Raw genomic sequence first — 16,924 nt, forward strand, 5'->3', positions numbered from 1 at the left:
GCTAGCGGATAGTGAGGAGATGTTTGCTGTATGTGACAAAAAAATGTTTTGGCCTAAAAAACGCGTGACGTCGCTTAGAGCACCTTTAATGCTTGAAAAAAACACTCCTTCGTCTCCTTCGATTAAAAATAATAGCTAGTGGGGTGGCTGGTATAGACGTAAACCTATCAACATCCGTTGCCATGATTTTTGGAATGACTTCAGTCACATAATATCAGTTAATGGAAATAGTTTTTGCATTTTGCAATAGTTTTTTGACGACATTTAGAAAATATCGCAAAATGATATATGGTTCTCTTACGAGAGGTTCTCTCGTACTGCGTAATATCTTACGCTATGGGGAAATCTCTTTTCCGTGAGATACTGAAGCCAAAAATTATCCTTAATTTTGGAATAATGTAAAACGCGTTGTGGCAGCATGCAGACATAGGCGAGACAGCTCGCGCGCCTATTGGCTGCTCTGCGGCAACTGCAGCAGCCTATCGAAAGGCCCCATCGTGACGCCAGCTCCAATGGGGGCGCTTCGCGCCCACTGCGTCACGTCCCGCCGAAACGGGCGTGGCCTTGGGCTATAAATATAGCTTCGTCAGGCTGGTTTAGCTGATTTTTCATCTCTTCAGCGGAGCTCACACATCCTGAGAGAAGAAGCCGCGCCGTCAGAAAAAGCCTTTCAGTGGGACAAGCCTTGCATCTGAAGCCGCTGGCCGCGCCGCCTTCAGCCGCCGTTCCTGCTGCGCTATCCGGCATTATATCCTTTTCTCTGCTGCTGTGTTTTGTGTGTGTGTGTGTTCGCCGCCGCGACACACACTCTCATTGCACTAAAAGAGCCGGGCGTCTTTTTCAAGATGCCCCTTTCCTGCCTGTGTGAGGATCGCGCAGCTCTCGCGCTCGCTGACGGCGGCTGCCCTCACTGCGAGCTATTGCCTATGGCGACTCTGAGGACTCGCCTGGCATCCTTCTCTGAGACTGCACCTCCGCCCGCCGCGGTACCGCGCCATAAAAGCGCCGTGCTCAATGGGTCCCGGAACCTCCCCCAACCCGCAAAAGCTCGCCGGTTCGCCTGCCTGCTTCACCCGCTTCGCTAGAGTCTCTTCCTGATGGACAGCGGCCGCCGTCTGCCGCCGCTTCCGTCGTGGATATCGACCAAGAAGCCGCGTCTGTGGGGGATGATACCTGCTCTCCCTCTGTTTGAGCCGCGCAAACTGCACCGTTCACAGAGAGGTCAGGAGCGGACGGTCCCGGGGCTAGTTTTCTTTACGTTATAAGAAAGCTACCCCGCCCTTGCACCCATTCATGCGTCACTCACCAGCGAAAGAAGTGACGCATGAATGAGGCCGGACTAACTTCCATTTCTCACACATTTCTCAGTCCCCTCTTAAGTTCAGGCGACTGGAAATATCAATATTGCAGCAAACGAGCCTGTTATAATACACGCACGCGGGCAGCGGGGCCCACGTCTGGCCCCGCTGCCCGCTCTATACTTTTCCCCCCGTCGCGCTCCTACCTCAGGTATTAGAGCGGATCAGGGAAAACGGATGCTCAGTGCTACTAGTGGCTCCGTTCTGGAAGAACTAGGCTTGGTTCCCAGTTCTGATGCAGCTGACAAGCACTGCCCCATGGCCGATACCAGTGAGAAAGGACCTCCTCTCTCAAGCCAAGGGCTCGATCTGGCATCCTCGCCCGGAGCTTTGGTCCCTGCATGCGTGGGCCATCAACGGGTACCTGCTGACCTCCCGGAGGGAGTGTTAAACACGATCACGCAGGCTAGGGCCCCCTCTAAGAGACGGCTCTATTCCTCAAAGTGGTCTGTGTTCTCTAGCTGGTGCACAGCCCGTGGCATATCACCCCCAAATTGTGGGGTGACGGAGGTTCTCTCCTTCCTGCAAGAGCTACTGGATAAGGGCAGAACCCCATCCACGCTCAAAGTTTACGTGGCGGCTATAGCAGCGTTCACTGAACCAACGCTTGGCCAGTCACTTGGAAGGAACGATCTGGTCATTCGCTTCCTTAGAGGAGCTAAGAGGTTAAAACCTCCCAGACCTCCCTCAGTTCCCATATGGGACCTTTCTACGGTCTTGGAGGCTATGAAAGGTGCCCCATTCGAGCCGGTCCAATCAATAGATATCAAACACCTGTCTTTCAAGACAGTGTTTCTTCTGGCTCTCGCTTCAGTAAAGCGTATAGGGGACTTACAAGCGCTCTCAGTGAGCGCGACATGTATGGAGTTTGGGCCAAATGACTCGAAAGTCATACTCAAACCGAGGCACGGGTACGTTCCTAAATCCCTCAACACATCGTTCAGGTCTCAGGTGATTTCCCTGTCAGCCCTGCCGGTCTCTAACGAGGAGAAGGACGCCAGCTTCCTTTGCCCGGTCAGGGCATTAAGGGCTTATGTGTCTCGCTCGTCTGTCTTCAGACAGACAGAGCAGCTCTTTGTCTCGTTCAACGGACGTTCTAAGGGACTAGCCGTGTCGAAACAGAGCCTATCCAGATGGATAGTTTATGCTATAGCGCTGGCTTACGCCTCAAAGGGCTTGCAGTGCCCGTTAGGTGTCAGAGCGCACTCCACAAGAGGCATGGCCTCGTCGTGGGCTTGGTCTAGTGGGATTGCCTTGCAAGCTGGGCCTCCCCGTCTACATTTATAAGGTTTTATAACCTAGAGGATCCCGTTTTTGCAGGCTACGCTGCTTTCGGTCTAATAAATTGGTATTGTCTGCCCCAATGCTTTCGGCCCAGAATACTGAAACTGCTTGAGCAAACGCTCGCTGATCAATCACGCAGCTCTATGGGCAGTGTGTAAGACCCACAATATTCATCAGACCAGGCCGAGTTTGCTCGCCCTGGCTGTGTGGAACACTATCAGCATAATTGCTCCTTATGGGATGCTGTTTATTACAGGAACTATGCTATTCTAGCCCCTCTTCCTGGACTCTCTGTGAGTTCCTGATGATCATGTACTATATGAGCCCCGGGCACTTGCCCTTGGGACTTTGGTATTGGATCTCAGCATGCACAGCGTTTTACACTGTGTTCCCCATAGCGTAAGATATTACGCAGTACGAGAGAACATCTCGTAAGAGAACGTACTCGGTTACTAACATAACCTCGGTTCTCTCTAGAAGAGGGAACGAGTACTGCGTATCTTTGCCGTGCCTGCAACACGCTCTGGTTCGCTCTGGCGATGAAAAACCAGCTAAACCAGCCTGACGAAGCTATATTTATAGCCCAAGGACATGCCCGTTTCGGCGGGACGTGACGCAGTGGGCTCAAAGCGCCCCCATGATGGGTCCTTTCGATAGGCTGCTGCAGTTGCCGCAGAGCAGCCAATAGGCGCGCGAGCTGTCTCGCCAATGTTTGCATGCTGCCCCAACGCGTTTTACGTTATTCCAAAATTAAGGATAATTTTTGGCTTCAGTATCTCGCGGAAAAGAGATTTCCCCATAGCGTAAGATATTACGCAGTACTCGTTCCCTCTTCTAGAGAGAACCGAGGTTACGTTAGTAACCGAGTACGTTTTTTTTTTTTTTTTTTTTTTTTACTGGCGTCATCATTAATATCCCTGAATTATGTAATTCAATTTAAAATACTGGGTTGTGCAATTCACCAGTTTTAAATGAGTCGGTTATTGCATTAGCTTAAGTTTTCTTTACGTTACTCAACCTTTACGTAATTCCACATCAACGAATAATGCTTTATCCATAGGCCTGTCCAAACTGGACAATGCTGTTTGAGGACATGCACTGGGATTAAGCTATGCGTTTCCAGCCATGTTTAAGTGCAAATTACGGAATTTACATTATAAAATGGGTGGAAGGCAACTGATGTAATCTATGGGAAAACAGGATTTAAGGCTCTGCATGACAATTAAAGCAGCTTTATAGAAGAAAATCACTTAAGAGGCAGAACTTTTTCATGGAATCTGTCAACGACTCAGCATCTGCTCCAAAGTTATGTCACCAGCAACAGTCATTGTGTTGCATTTCATATGAAGTGATCTAAAAAAAATCCCAGCAAATGCTTGCACTCTGTAGGGTTAACCATAAGCATGTCATGATTAAACTCCAGGTTCAAATATGGACATGGTAGGGAAGTTTTAAAAAAAAAAACAGGACTGGATTTTTAGGAAATTGAGTGTTACTTTGAAAAGTGATGCCTCAGACTGCAAGACAGTAGAGTTTAAATCATGAAACTCATGACAGATAAGAAAAAGTATACAGTGGAAAGAAACAAACATACTGTAACATGAGGTTGTTATTACTTTTTAAAAGAGCCTCTCATTGAAAATGTATTATTTTTTATTTAATAAAGATTTTATCTTTAATGGAAGTTGGTCCTCAGTGCAGGTTGTCATTGTGTAAGAAGCCTCAAGTGCTTTATATGTCATATGCTCTACTTGTTATCAAAGTCTAGCTCAGTCGCTAAGTGAATCAGTTGTTTGACTTTGATGATGGAAAGTGCGATATCTTTAGAGCTCCCTTAGGAAATTTGTTTTAAACCACACACACATTATAATGCCAGAGACAGCATATGAAATCCCCAGAAGGGTTTCTGTAGTAATCATCAAACATAAATAATGAGGAGCAAAACAATATTTCTCCTCAGTGCAATGTTTTATTTAGGAAGTTAAACTGTATTTTGTGTGTATTTTCTCGACAATTATTGTACCCGTTTCACCTCAGTAAACCCGGACAAGTTCCTAATAATGAAAATATCTGTCAGGACTTGCCTTAATCAAGATTTACTCCAGATTGTCTTTCTATTTGGCTTACCTGGGCCAAAGTCTGTCTGTCTGTCTGTCTCTGTTTGTCTATCTGTCTATAGTAGTTACAGTGAGGAAAATAAGTATTTGAACACCCTGCTATTTTGCAAGTTCTCCCACTTGGAAATCATGGAGGGGTCTGAAATTGTCATCATAGGTGCATGTCCACTGTGAGAGACATAATCTAAAAAAAAAAATCCAGAAATCACAATATATGATTTTTTAACTATTTATTTGTATGATACAGCTGCAAATAAGTATTTGAACACCTGTCTATCAGCTAGAATTCTGACCCTCAAAGACCTGTTAGTCTGCCTTTAAAATGTCCACCTCCACTCCATTTATTATCCTAAATTAGATGCACCTGTTTGAGGTCGTTAGCTGCATAAAGACACCTGTCCACCCCATACAATCAGTAAGAATCCAACTACTAACATGGCCAAGACCAAAGAGCTGTCCAAAGACACTAGAGACAAAATTGTACACCTCCACAAGGCTGGAAAGGGCTACGGGGAAATTGCCAAGCAGCTTGGTGAAAAAAGGTCCACTGTTGGAGCAATCATTAGAAAATGGAAGAAGCTAAACATGACTGTCAATCTCCCTCGGACTGGGGCTCCATGCAAGATCTCACCTCGTGGGGTCTCAATGATCCTAAGAAAGGTGAGAAATCATCCCAGAACTACACGGGAGGAGCTGGTCAATGACCTGAAAAGAGCTGGGACCACCGTTTCCAAGGTTACTGTTGGTAATACACTAAGACGTCATGGTTTGAAATCATGCATGGCACGGAAGGTTCCCCTGCTTAAACCAGCACATGTCAAGGCCCGTCTTAAGTTTGCCAATGACCATTTGGATGATCCAGAGGAGTCATGGGAGAAAGTCATGTGGTCAGATGAGACCAAAATAGAACTTTTTGGTCATAATTCCACTAAATGTGTTTGGAGGAAGAAGAATGATGAGTACCATCCCAAGAACACCATCCCTACTGTGAAGCATGGGGGTGGTAGCATCATGCTTTGGGGGTGTTTTTCTGCACATGGGACAGGGCGACTGCACTGTATTAAGGAGAGGATGACCGGGGCCATGTATTGCGAGATTTTGGGGAACAACCTCCTTCCCTCAGTTAGAGCATTGAAGATGGGTCGAGGCTGGGTCTTCCAACATGACAATGACCTGAAGCACACAGCCAGGATAACCAAGGAGTGGCTCTGTAAGAAGCATATCAAGGTTCTGGCGTGGCCTAGCCAGTCTCCAGACCTAAACCCAATAGAGAATCTTTGGAGGGAGCTCAAACTCTGTGTTTCTCAGCGACAGCCCAGAAACCTGACTGATCTAGAGAAGATCTGTGTGGAGGAGTGGGCCAAAATCCCTCCTGCAGTGTGTGCAAACCTGGTGAAAAACTACAGGAAACGTTTGACCTCTGTAATTGCAAACAAAGGCTACTGTACCAAATATTAACATTGATTTTCTCAGGTGTTCAAATACGTATTTGCAGCTGTATCATACAAATAAATAGTTAAAAAATCATACATTGTGATTTCTGGATTTTTTTTTAAATATGTCTCTCACAGTGGACATGCACCTACGATGACAATTTCAGACCCCTCCATGATTTCTAAGTGGGAGAACTTGCAAAATAGCAGGGTGTTCAAATACTTATTTTCCTCACTGTATATGCAGTGTTTATGCATTTCAATTTGCATGTAGTTAGTTTTATATGTGCATATGTGGTTTTTATTCGGGTAGATTTCACCTCTTTGAAGATCAGTTTACCTGCATTAACTGTATAATTGCATCTGTACAGTATGTGTAAGTGTACAAGCCACAAAATAACAACATATATTCACCTCCCAAATCTTCGGCCCCTTTAGGAGGGAGACATTCTCTAGTTACTGTTTGTCTTGACAACGGAAGCACTTTAATTTCATCAATTAGATTTAATTGACAACAGATGCTGCCTTCCTGTTGATTGGAATTACAGAGGTCTGACACTCTCAGTTAAGCTGTTATGTCTGACTGACAGCTACTCCACGACTGTATCTGTGTCCGAAACCTCTGGCAGCTGCCTCACTGTCCAGTCACTCTATAACTAAACAGGCGGTGTTTTGTCTCTTAAGGAAACTGGTTTCAATCTGGCTTCCAGGCCACAAAAAGTCATGTCTAATGATGATCTAATGCTTTAGTTATACTATATGCATGTATGCATACCATTCAAAAGTTTGGAGTCTGTAAGATTTTTGTAATGATTTTGAAAGAAGTGTCTTATGCTCAAGGCTGCAATTATTTGTTCAAAAAATACAGAATTATTGTGAAATATTATTATAATTGAAATAAATGCCTTCTATTTTAATATATTTTAAAATATTATTTATTTCTATGATAGCAAAGCTGAATTTTCATCGTCATTACTCCAGTCTTCAGTGTCACATGATCCTTCAGAAACAATTCTAATATGATGATTTGGTGAAACATTTGTTGAACAATGTTGAAAACAGTTTGACTGCTTAATATTTTTGTGGAGGCCGTGATACATTTTTTTCAGGATTCTTTGAGCAGAAAGTTAAAAAGACTTTCAACTTCTATCACATCACCATTTCTGTTCTTTCCATTCTTTCCATTCACCCTGAAGACATCTTAGTGGATGTCTTAGAGAATGTTACCTTGTACCTTGTCTTCCTACCCTTGTATACTCTGCTAAGAGCCTTTGAAGAAGACTTATGTAAACAGCTCAAAGCTCACAAAATGCACTGAAGGGAACTTGGATGTGTCTCATGTCCTCATGTGGAGTTGGGCAGTTCTCAGAGGAGGAGCAGGGGGTCGGTGCTGACAGCGGTTAATGTATGTGGACAGTCTTCATGTCCTTCCTGCTGGCCATTAGTCTCCTGGTCCTCTGGAGGAGGAGGTTGCGCAAGGTCCAAATCCTGCTGAGAATAATCCCTGTCCTTCTCTATCCTACATTTCCGGGCGATTTTAGTCTTTTCTCACTAGCTTGGAATGTTCTTGTCTAATTCTTGCTTGCAGTCTGGGAGAGGAACCAAGGCCTCATCCGTTTGTTTTAACTGTTGCCAGTGTACAATAAGAGATTTTGAATTCATTTCTGTTTGTTTGGCTCCTCCTTAATTACAGAAGGGACATTTCTGCTGACCCTTTCAACTTTGCTAAGTTCATCTTTCTGTTGCTGTTTTTGTGTGTTTTTTAATTGATCCACTCGCACTAACTGGCTATTGTTTATTGCTGCTTTATTCATTGGCGCTGTAATTGAAATTAGATTAATCAGGATCTCTTGTGCCAGGGAACGCTCTGCGATGGGACCAGAACCAAGAGGCTGTGACTCTCTAATGAAGGCCACACCAACAATGAAACCCATGTGAACCATGAGCACCAGAGCAGATCTGTTGTTCCTGGGATAAAAATAGGCAGCTGACTCTCGGTCCAACTTTTTATTCATCTGTTTGTCATCAAGAAGCATTTTGTCTCAAGTGAAGCACTGTTTTTGTGGGTGAAATGAACAATAGAAGACTGACATGAGACTCAGAGGTCATAGAGTGAGGGTCAGTCTCTATTTTCACACACTTCAGGGACGGTTTCAGGGACTGTGAGTGTACTATAACACATTACTATAACATAAGAACCAGGTGACAGGCTCTTGTTATGCTAGTGGGCGGTAAAGCATTTTTTTTTGTGAGTTCTTTTGGGTTGTTTGAGTTCACCTCTGTTGTGTTTAGGGCATTGGGGGCATTATGAAGCCTGCTGACGCATTCAACCTCCCCGGTGATCTGGGAGGGAATGTCACTGCACAATGCGCAGCCATGGACACGCACAAACACCCTTGCAGATATTACTGCCGTGTTATACTAATAGAGTTATTGTTGATCTTTATACAAAACTGAGAACTGGCTTGTAGTTTGTATACTTTGCTCACAAAGTGGCGGCACAAGAGAGTAACATTACATCTGTGCAAAGCGGAATATAAATATATTTTAATATGAAGGAAACTTTTTACCTGCTTTCTTTACTGCTACTTTTTAAATGCCTTTTGCGTACATATTTTTGCCCCAGACCTAGACTTTCAATCATAAAATATTATATTTTACATTATAACTGTCCCTCAGTTGTGGGTTCATTTCTATTATGACCACCAAAAAGTTAGTGTACTGGAACACCGAAATATGAGATGTGCTGTGTGATGAAAATAAAGAAAAATGCAAGGTCACCATCACTTGTGAATAAAATTCTGATTGTGCATAATTTCCAATCTGTAATTTTGACACTTCATTCAAATATTACAATTATGTGAAATATGAATATGTGAAAATTGTGACAATTTACTTTCTAAAGGTCCTCTGGGCCAAATGTACCCATACATGGAAATAAAAAAAATGAATTACTTGAAAAACATAAAACGTGTTTTTATAGACAATTTTGGAGGGGAAACAGTGTGAGAGGATCAGACAAGCAATTTATTTTAGTTTCTCTACATACTCTCTGTCTTTCAGTCAGTCATGATAAGTGACAGACTCCAACGTTACACATATTCTGAGATATTTTTCTGTCAGTACTGAAATAAATCAGGTTTCAAATTTGTACAAAGAGATGAGGCTTTTCCCCGAATGGAACAAAGCCGGTCTCTGGGGTTTCAACGCTTTTCAATCAGGGCTGTAGTATCTTGGATGCTGACGTCATGGCAACGGGCTGTGTAGGAACGAGCACAATTGCAACACTTTATAGAGAGCTCAAGGCTGACTTTGACACTCCCACCATCTTATAGCATGTAAAACTGAATCCAGGCAAATAAGTGGCCACTCTCACTGACCCGATTCTGTCGTCAGGCTGCAGGCTTATCAATGGAACTGGCCAGGTGTCACGCTGTGTCAGTGAATAGCTTGTTAACAGAGCAGCGATGGACTGGGAGCAGCAGTAATGCCGTCGGAACTGCAAGAAAAGCTCCTGAAAATCACACCAATGCCTCAGTCATATAGTTCTCAATTCTCTCTGAAGCTCAGTGAATGACGTCTGATAAAGTCATTTTGTTGTTCTGAGTGATCAGAGTAAAAATGTTTCTCTGTATGGGTTCTGCCGATGAATAATTAAAGAATTATTTTATTTTTACTCTTAAAAGGATAAATCACCCAACATTTTACACTATGTCATCATTTACTCACCCTCATATGTTTTGAAACCTGTATTTTTTCATTGGATACAAAAGTTAGGCAGAATGTCCAAGGTGCTCTTTTCCATACAATGAAAGCGAATGATGATCACGGCTGTCAAGCTAGATTTTCCAGGCAAGATATTTAGTCTGTTGCTTGCAAATCATATATGGCTTCAGAATACTCAAAATATTGTTGCTTGGTGATTTTTTTGTCCTTTTTGGAGCTTGACAGCTTTGGTCCCAATCATTTTCATTGGATGGAAGAGGGAAGCTCAGACATTTCTGTGAAATATCTCCTTTTGTGTTCCATATTTAAGAGTTTGAACATTTTTATGATCTATCCCTTTAAGAGAGACAAAAGTATGACAGCACATTCTACTTGCGCTGTAATTAGTATGTGATTGAAAGAATTGACTATTTTTTTTCTCTGGAGTGATCCATATTCTTAATTGCATGATGTACTGTATAATGACAGGGAAGACTCTCTGAGACACATGTGCGTTGCTCTATGATTTATACTTGGACTATTCATGTAGCTCAATGTGTGTTTGCATGTTTTTGGCAGGTATACACGAGTTCCCTGATGATCTTTTCACCAACCAGGAGCGAATGGAGGGGGCCGTAGCCTTGCATGTTCTGTTTGTAAGTATCTCTACCATCTGCTTTTTCTTTACAGCATTTGATAAAATAGTTTGAATGCCTTATTCTAGCTGAAATCTATAAAATTACATGAACACTTGAAGTCACAAGACTGTGTGTTCCATTCAAGAGTCAGGGGCTCAGGGCCTTCTGACCTTACCTCTATTATTTGTTACAGTGACTGCAAATGATTTTACAAGTGACTTACTCATTGGTACACATGAGTGAATTGATCATGTTAATTTTCAGGTTATATTACCTCACTCGAATAGAGGTGTTCAAGCAGAGAAGGGTTTGTACAACTTAAATTGTTGTTGTGAGAGCTTTATTAACCAGAGCAACAAATCAAATCAAATCAAATCAGTTGTCACGTTCAGATATATGATCTAGAACTTGATGAAGCCTGTACTCATTTCAAGAGTTTTATTTCAGCTGGCATGCTTTAGTTCTTACATGAAATACTGTTTACTACAGTGATATAGAGTGCATATAGAGAGTGGAATGGGTTTTATTGTCTGGCAGTCTATGCCTGATGACACAATCATTTGTTTACAATAATACACAATAGAGTTCCCTCTGCCAACAGTATTTCCTATAGTGTCTGTTCTTTTATGGATTGTTTTGAGTGTTCTCTGGAGGCATAAAAAGGAGCCAATTGGAATAGCACTAAAAGTTGTAAGCATTGTAAGCTGGGTGGCTGTTTTGAGTCATGACTCAATAGAATAGTTTTTCATTGAAGTGTGTTTCATTGAAAAACTACCAGCCCTACTCTACGGCCAAATAAACACATAAACATATTTTTTCATATTCCTGAAGCAATTATCCTGTCTCTTAGAAATGAAAATAGCTTTAGTTTTTGTTGTTTTTGAGAAAGTGAGAAATAAATGAAAATTGTTTTGTGGTAACTTACATCATGCAACAAGTGAGCTTAACTTATATTGAACCTGGAATGTGAAATATTAAAGGAATGATTGCTCTCTAAATAAATCCACTGCAGTTGGTTTTAATTAAATAAATTGAGTTGTTTTGTTCCACCACCATAATCGTAAGCCATCACAGGGACATCATGCATCAGGCCTTTCTGCCTCCATAGGCCATGTCTGAGCAACATTTAAGTGAAGCATACCATGTGAAGCAGGTAATGATGCAGTACTGTGTGTTCCCGCTGAAAACCCTTGCAGGGTTGGTTTGACACTGCCATTGTTGTGCATTGTTTAGATAGTTGCCCATGTAAGCAGAGACTGAGTGGATGGTAAAAGCCGCAGCGAAAACCCTCTAAGACTCCCTCCGGCTGTTTACATGTTTTATTTATCTTTAGGGGCTTCAGTAGCCCAGCTCTGCCTTGTCAGAAGGTCAAGAATAAATGGAAGGGGAGGGAATGAGAGTAGAGGGGGCAGAGATTACATAATGGGCACAAAGTGCGAGCATGGCAGCGTGGCAGCTGAATTAGATGCACTGATTGGCAAAGTCTTGGCGGGAAACAGTTGGCAAACAGGTCCCAGGGGTGAATGGGAGCTTGCTTTGACAGGACATTGTGTGCTTGCATCCATGTGTATGTATGGGAATGTTAGTTCTGCGTGAACCCATGCTTATTTAACATACAAAAATGATATAATTATAATTATTTAGTTAGTAAGTTTTGTTTTGTTTATGTCATATGTCATTTGGCAAATGCTTTTATCCCAAAGAGATGTATTTAACTTATAAGGTATACAGTATACATTTCTATAAGTTTTTGCTTTCTCTGGGAGACGAATCCATGACCTTGGCATTGCTGGCGCCATGCTCTACAGCAATAGGAATGTTCATGTTTTTAGTATGTTGGTAGGTAAATGCAAACGTACGCATGCATATGTGTTTTACATGTAGAGGGACAATGACATCTGTGATTCACACCCATCTGACCACAGCAGATGTTGGAGCAACTAATCCCCACACACAGCTTTTTTATGCAAAACATGTTCGAATGTAGGGGAAAAACATCATGTTCATCCCTATTGAGTATGAGACAAATACATTTTGAACCCCCTCACTCTGTAAAGGGCACAAGCTTCCATCAGTGCCTTTCTGTCATCGGGACACTTTCTAAGAAAAGGTCTGAATAGTCCCAGTAGACGGCCGTCCCACTGGAGGGCAGATTGCTCTGAGAATAACAGAGTTTAATGGCGTTGACACTCGTGTACTCAAATGTGCTTGCACGCAAGAATTTCGCTTTGCACAAATTTCATGCGCTCCCTGCAGTCCCTGCTTTCTCTTTTTTTTACCTTCTTATATAATGTGAACTTACAGAGGCTTCATCAGATGTAGCAATCTGATTTAAGGTGATATTTCTGCACTATTTCTAGATTATTATGATTTTCTCACCTGTCTTTCCGAATGCATATGACTTTCTTTCTTCTGCAGACACACTAAAGATAAAGTTTTGGATATAACATCCTGACTGCTCTTTCCTGTATAGTGCAGTGGTTCTCAACCATTTTGACTCCAGGTCCCTGTTGTCCACAACAATAATCAAAGCCCCCATGACTTTTACATTTTTAAAAACATTTTGTACTCAAAATTTTGACCCTTTAAAATATTTTACATTTTAGCATAACTAGAAACATTTATATTCATTTAAAAAATGCCCAGTTATATGATTTTATTCATTTACATGATTTTATTATGATTTTAAATTCTAATCAGAACAATGCTTGTTTTGCCTTATCGTGAGCAATCTTGAGGCCCCCATGGAAGTTTTCTGAGGCCTCTTAGTGGGCCCCAGAACCCTGGTTGAGAACCAATGGTATAATGAAAGTGAACGAACAAGGTCTGTCAAGCTTCAAAATCACAAAAAGCACCATAATATAATCATAAAAGTGGTAGCTGCAATAGCTGATTTTGGAACAGACCATAATTTAGGTTCTGGACTTTCAAAAGGAAGGTTTGAGCTTGAAGTGGAAACTCACTTTGTGAGTTTTTTTGTGTGAGTTCACTTTGTCATTTTGTGTTCTCTCTCTAAAGGCCATGTATATGTTTTACGCACTGGCACTGGTGTGTGATGACTACTTTGTGCCCTCTCTGGAGAAGATCTGTGAGGTACGACATTAATTCCTGTCTTAGCTAGTGTTCTACAACTGGTAAATCTTTTAAAGCATTTTTAAAGGTGAGATGTGTAATTTTTATTTAAAATATTTTCTCTTGTCCCGGTTTAAGTTTCTTTTAATTTTTTTATTAAAAAAAATACGTTTTTAATATTTTTTAAATATATTAATTAAATTAATTTTTAAAATGTGTATCTGTTTAAGCTATTTAATATATTTTTTTTATATATATGATTTACATATTTCTATATTCTGAACAATGGCAGATGGGAGTGGCAGTGTTCAGGAAAATATTTCAGATCAGTCTGTATTGTTGTCATTCTGTTTGGTTCAAATGACTCTTTTCATCTTTCGTGCCTCTCTTTCTGTCTGTGTGTGAACGTGTTGTAGCGCTTCCAACTCAGTGAGGATGTAGCAGGAGCCACGTTCATGGCTGCAGGAAGTTCAGCCCCTGAACTCTTTACCTCAGTCATAGGTAAACATCTGGCTTATCTGAACACCGCCTGCCTTTGAAAAACAGTACCTCTCACATTTGAACATAGACCTTTACATGCCCTCTGTAAGCCACCCTGTCTTCTCTGTGCAGGTGTATTTATCACCAAAGGAGATGTGGGAGTGGGCACAATCGTGGGCTCTGCTGTCTTCAATATCCTCTGCATCATCGGAGTGTGTGGGATCTTTACTGCACAGGTGCTCATTATTTTGCACATGACCCAAAAGCTGTTTTAGTTAATGTTTCAAACTAAATTAAATGAAAAATGAAAAAGAGTGTTATTTTTGTATGTAGCTTTGGGAAATCCAAGTCATATTAGTGAATTGTTCCAGGCGGTTTGTGTAAAAGAACTAGTTCTAACAGTTCACTGAATGATGTTTTATAAACAAAGTTCGGGAGGAGCATGTTCAAATAATCAATCAATCAACTCGTCATCAAACAATTACCATGTCTACCCTATCAGCATGAGAGGAAGCATATATATATTCACTGTCAACTCACCTAACATTCCTTGACAGTTTTCAGCATCCCTCCACCACCCCGACTCCTCACTCTTGGCTTGTTCTTTCACAGCCAGGAATACGGGGGGAGTACTCTGGGTTCGGGCCGAATACCGAGCCCGGAGCCCTCTTCTCGGACAGCACGCCAAATATGCATTTATTCTATCTGACTTATTTGTAAGTGTGAACTCGTGAATTCACTTTGGTTTTAGCACAAATGTCCCTGCGCCTTCTTGCTTATAGCAAAATATTTTGTTAAATGCTAGCGTTCATCACTATGTTTTTTAATTAATTATATAAATTAGGTTTCTTTAGTATACATTTATCTTTTGAACCCAAATTGGAAAACTGTATTATATAACGTTATAGTTATATTCAAGGTATTGTATATAACAGTACCTTAAATATAACAGCATGCTTCCCCAAACCTGTTTACATTTTTAATACAGTGTCTACACATTGCCAGTAAGACATTATTTTCCTTTAGACAGTCGACACAAATGTACTGAGCAAGCATTATGAATTCTCAGCATCTGTGAGAGGTCAACTTAGAGATGAATGAGGTGGCCTGTGCATCTCCCCTCTAAACCTCTGCCCTAAAAAAAAAACATTGCTTAGTGCAGACTGACAGTGAGAAGTGAGCAGACTATTCTCAGGGGTCACTGAGAGTAGCTGATGAGGTCAGTCATGTTAGCTGTGGAGTTGCTTCTTTTTTTCCCATCCTGTCCGCTGCTTTCCACTTCATTCAGTCATTCACACTGCTTCGGTTTAACCTCCTGAGACCCTTACTATGTTAAAGAAAAGAGGATATGAGGTTATATCTCTCTTTGCATTAGCATGGGAAATGGCTTAATAGTTTTTTCCTCTCCCAGTCTTTCTTCAGTCACCATCTGGCAGTGGAATAGTGGCATTCTGGGTAGTCTGATAGACCTCAGAATAGTGTCCCCACGCATATGCATACAAACAGGGTTTGAAATTAACACCCGCCAACCCGCCAAATGCGGGTAAAAATCAGCTTTGGCGGGTAACGCTGTCACTTGCCAATTTGTCGTGTTACTTGGAAATTTGTGTAAGACAAAACTGCGTAGATTTAGCACAAATACCCGTGAGTCATCATGATATACTAAATACAGCGTATTGCGCAGAATCTGTGCATATCTGGCTTACTTGAACATACGCGTCAAATAATGGCACGCATGTTCATTTGCATTGAAGCAATAGCGAAGATTAAAAAGTAGGGAGGAGATGATGACAGGATTTTGTTTGAATAAGAAATTAATGTAGGCTATGAAATCCAAATCAAAATATATATATATAAGAAAAAGGGGATCTATCGATAGATAGATAGATAGATAGATAGATAGATAGATAGATAGATAGATAGATAGATTAGTTTCGTGTCCAATTCACACTATTAACTAGTTGCTTATTAGCATGTATATTACTAGGATATTGGCTGTTTATCAGTACTTATAAAGCACATATTAATGGCTTATTCTGCATGACCATATTCTATATCTTTACCCAATACCTAAACTTAACAACTACCTTACTAACTATTAATAAGCAGTAATTATGAGTTTGAGGCAAAAGTAGTTAATAGTTAGTTAATAGTGAGAATTGGACCCTAAACTAAAGTGTGACCATATATATGTATATATTTGCACAGACATACATGAAATACTGTAGCTTTGTATTTGTGCTCTTGGTTTTCTAACAAAATTGGCATCCTATATTAGTGATGTCAGTAAATCACAAAATGACACTTATACTTACGCATGGAGTCCATCAAAGTCAAGCAGGGGAAAAAGCACATCTGCAACAATGGAGCTTCTGGTTACCACGGAAACACAAAGCAAAGAGTGTCACCTGTGGTGTAAATTAAGCTGTGCTGGCGTGAGTGATGGCGCATTACTTTCGGTGCTCTGACGTAGATAAATGCTTTTTATGGAAGGATCGCCCTTCAAAACATGGCCCATTCAATATGGATTACTTCACATGGTTCAATCAGCTGGATTTCGGTACAGGATGTCATGTCCATATATGGTTCCTACTTCGTTCATTTCCTTCACTTCTGATTCACGCACTTAAATTCAGTATTCTAAATTTTGTAAGCCAAGACCAACCATCCAACTTTTCCAAAAAATCTGGAAATAGTCACAGATTACACATTATGTAAGATGTAAAGGCATGACAAGCACATTTTAAAATCCTTTAATACCAGGGTTTGCATGAGTCCATGAATGACAAAAAAAAACATGCAATTTTATTGTGTGGAATAGACTTTTCAAACTAAAC

At 41.3% G+C, this 16,924-nt stretch overlaps 1 protein-coding gene across 1 annotated transcript in view; it reads left to right on the top strand.

Annotated features, from left to right (window-relative positions):
• Positions 1-16,924, top strand: part of slc24a3 (solute carrier family 24 member 3) — an 81,900-nt gene that overhangs the window by 55,070 nt on the left and 9,906 nt on the right. Inside the window, exons 3-6 of the mRNA XM_084092228.1 lie at positions 10,477-10,553; positions 13,554-13,628; positions 14,024-14,108; positions 14,220-14,323. Of these exons, the coding sequence (XP_083948354.1) occupies positions 10,477-10,553; positions 13,554-13,628; positions 14,024-14,108; positions 14,220-14,323 (341 nt within the window). The remainder of the gene's footprint in view (positions 1-10,476; positions 10,554-13,553; positions 13,629-14,023; positions 14,109-14,219; positions 14,324-16,924) is intronic.

Source organism: Abramis brama (genome assembly GCF_963993115.1).
Source record: "Abramis brama genome assembly, chromosome: 19".
Taxonomy (NCBI): domain Eukaryota; kingdom Metazoa; phylum Chordata; class Actinopteri; order Cypriniformes; family Leuciscidae; genus Abramis; species Abramis brama.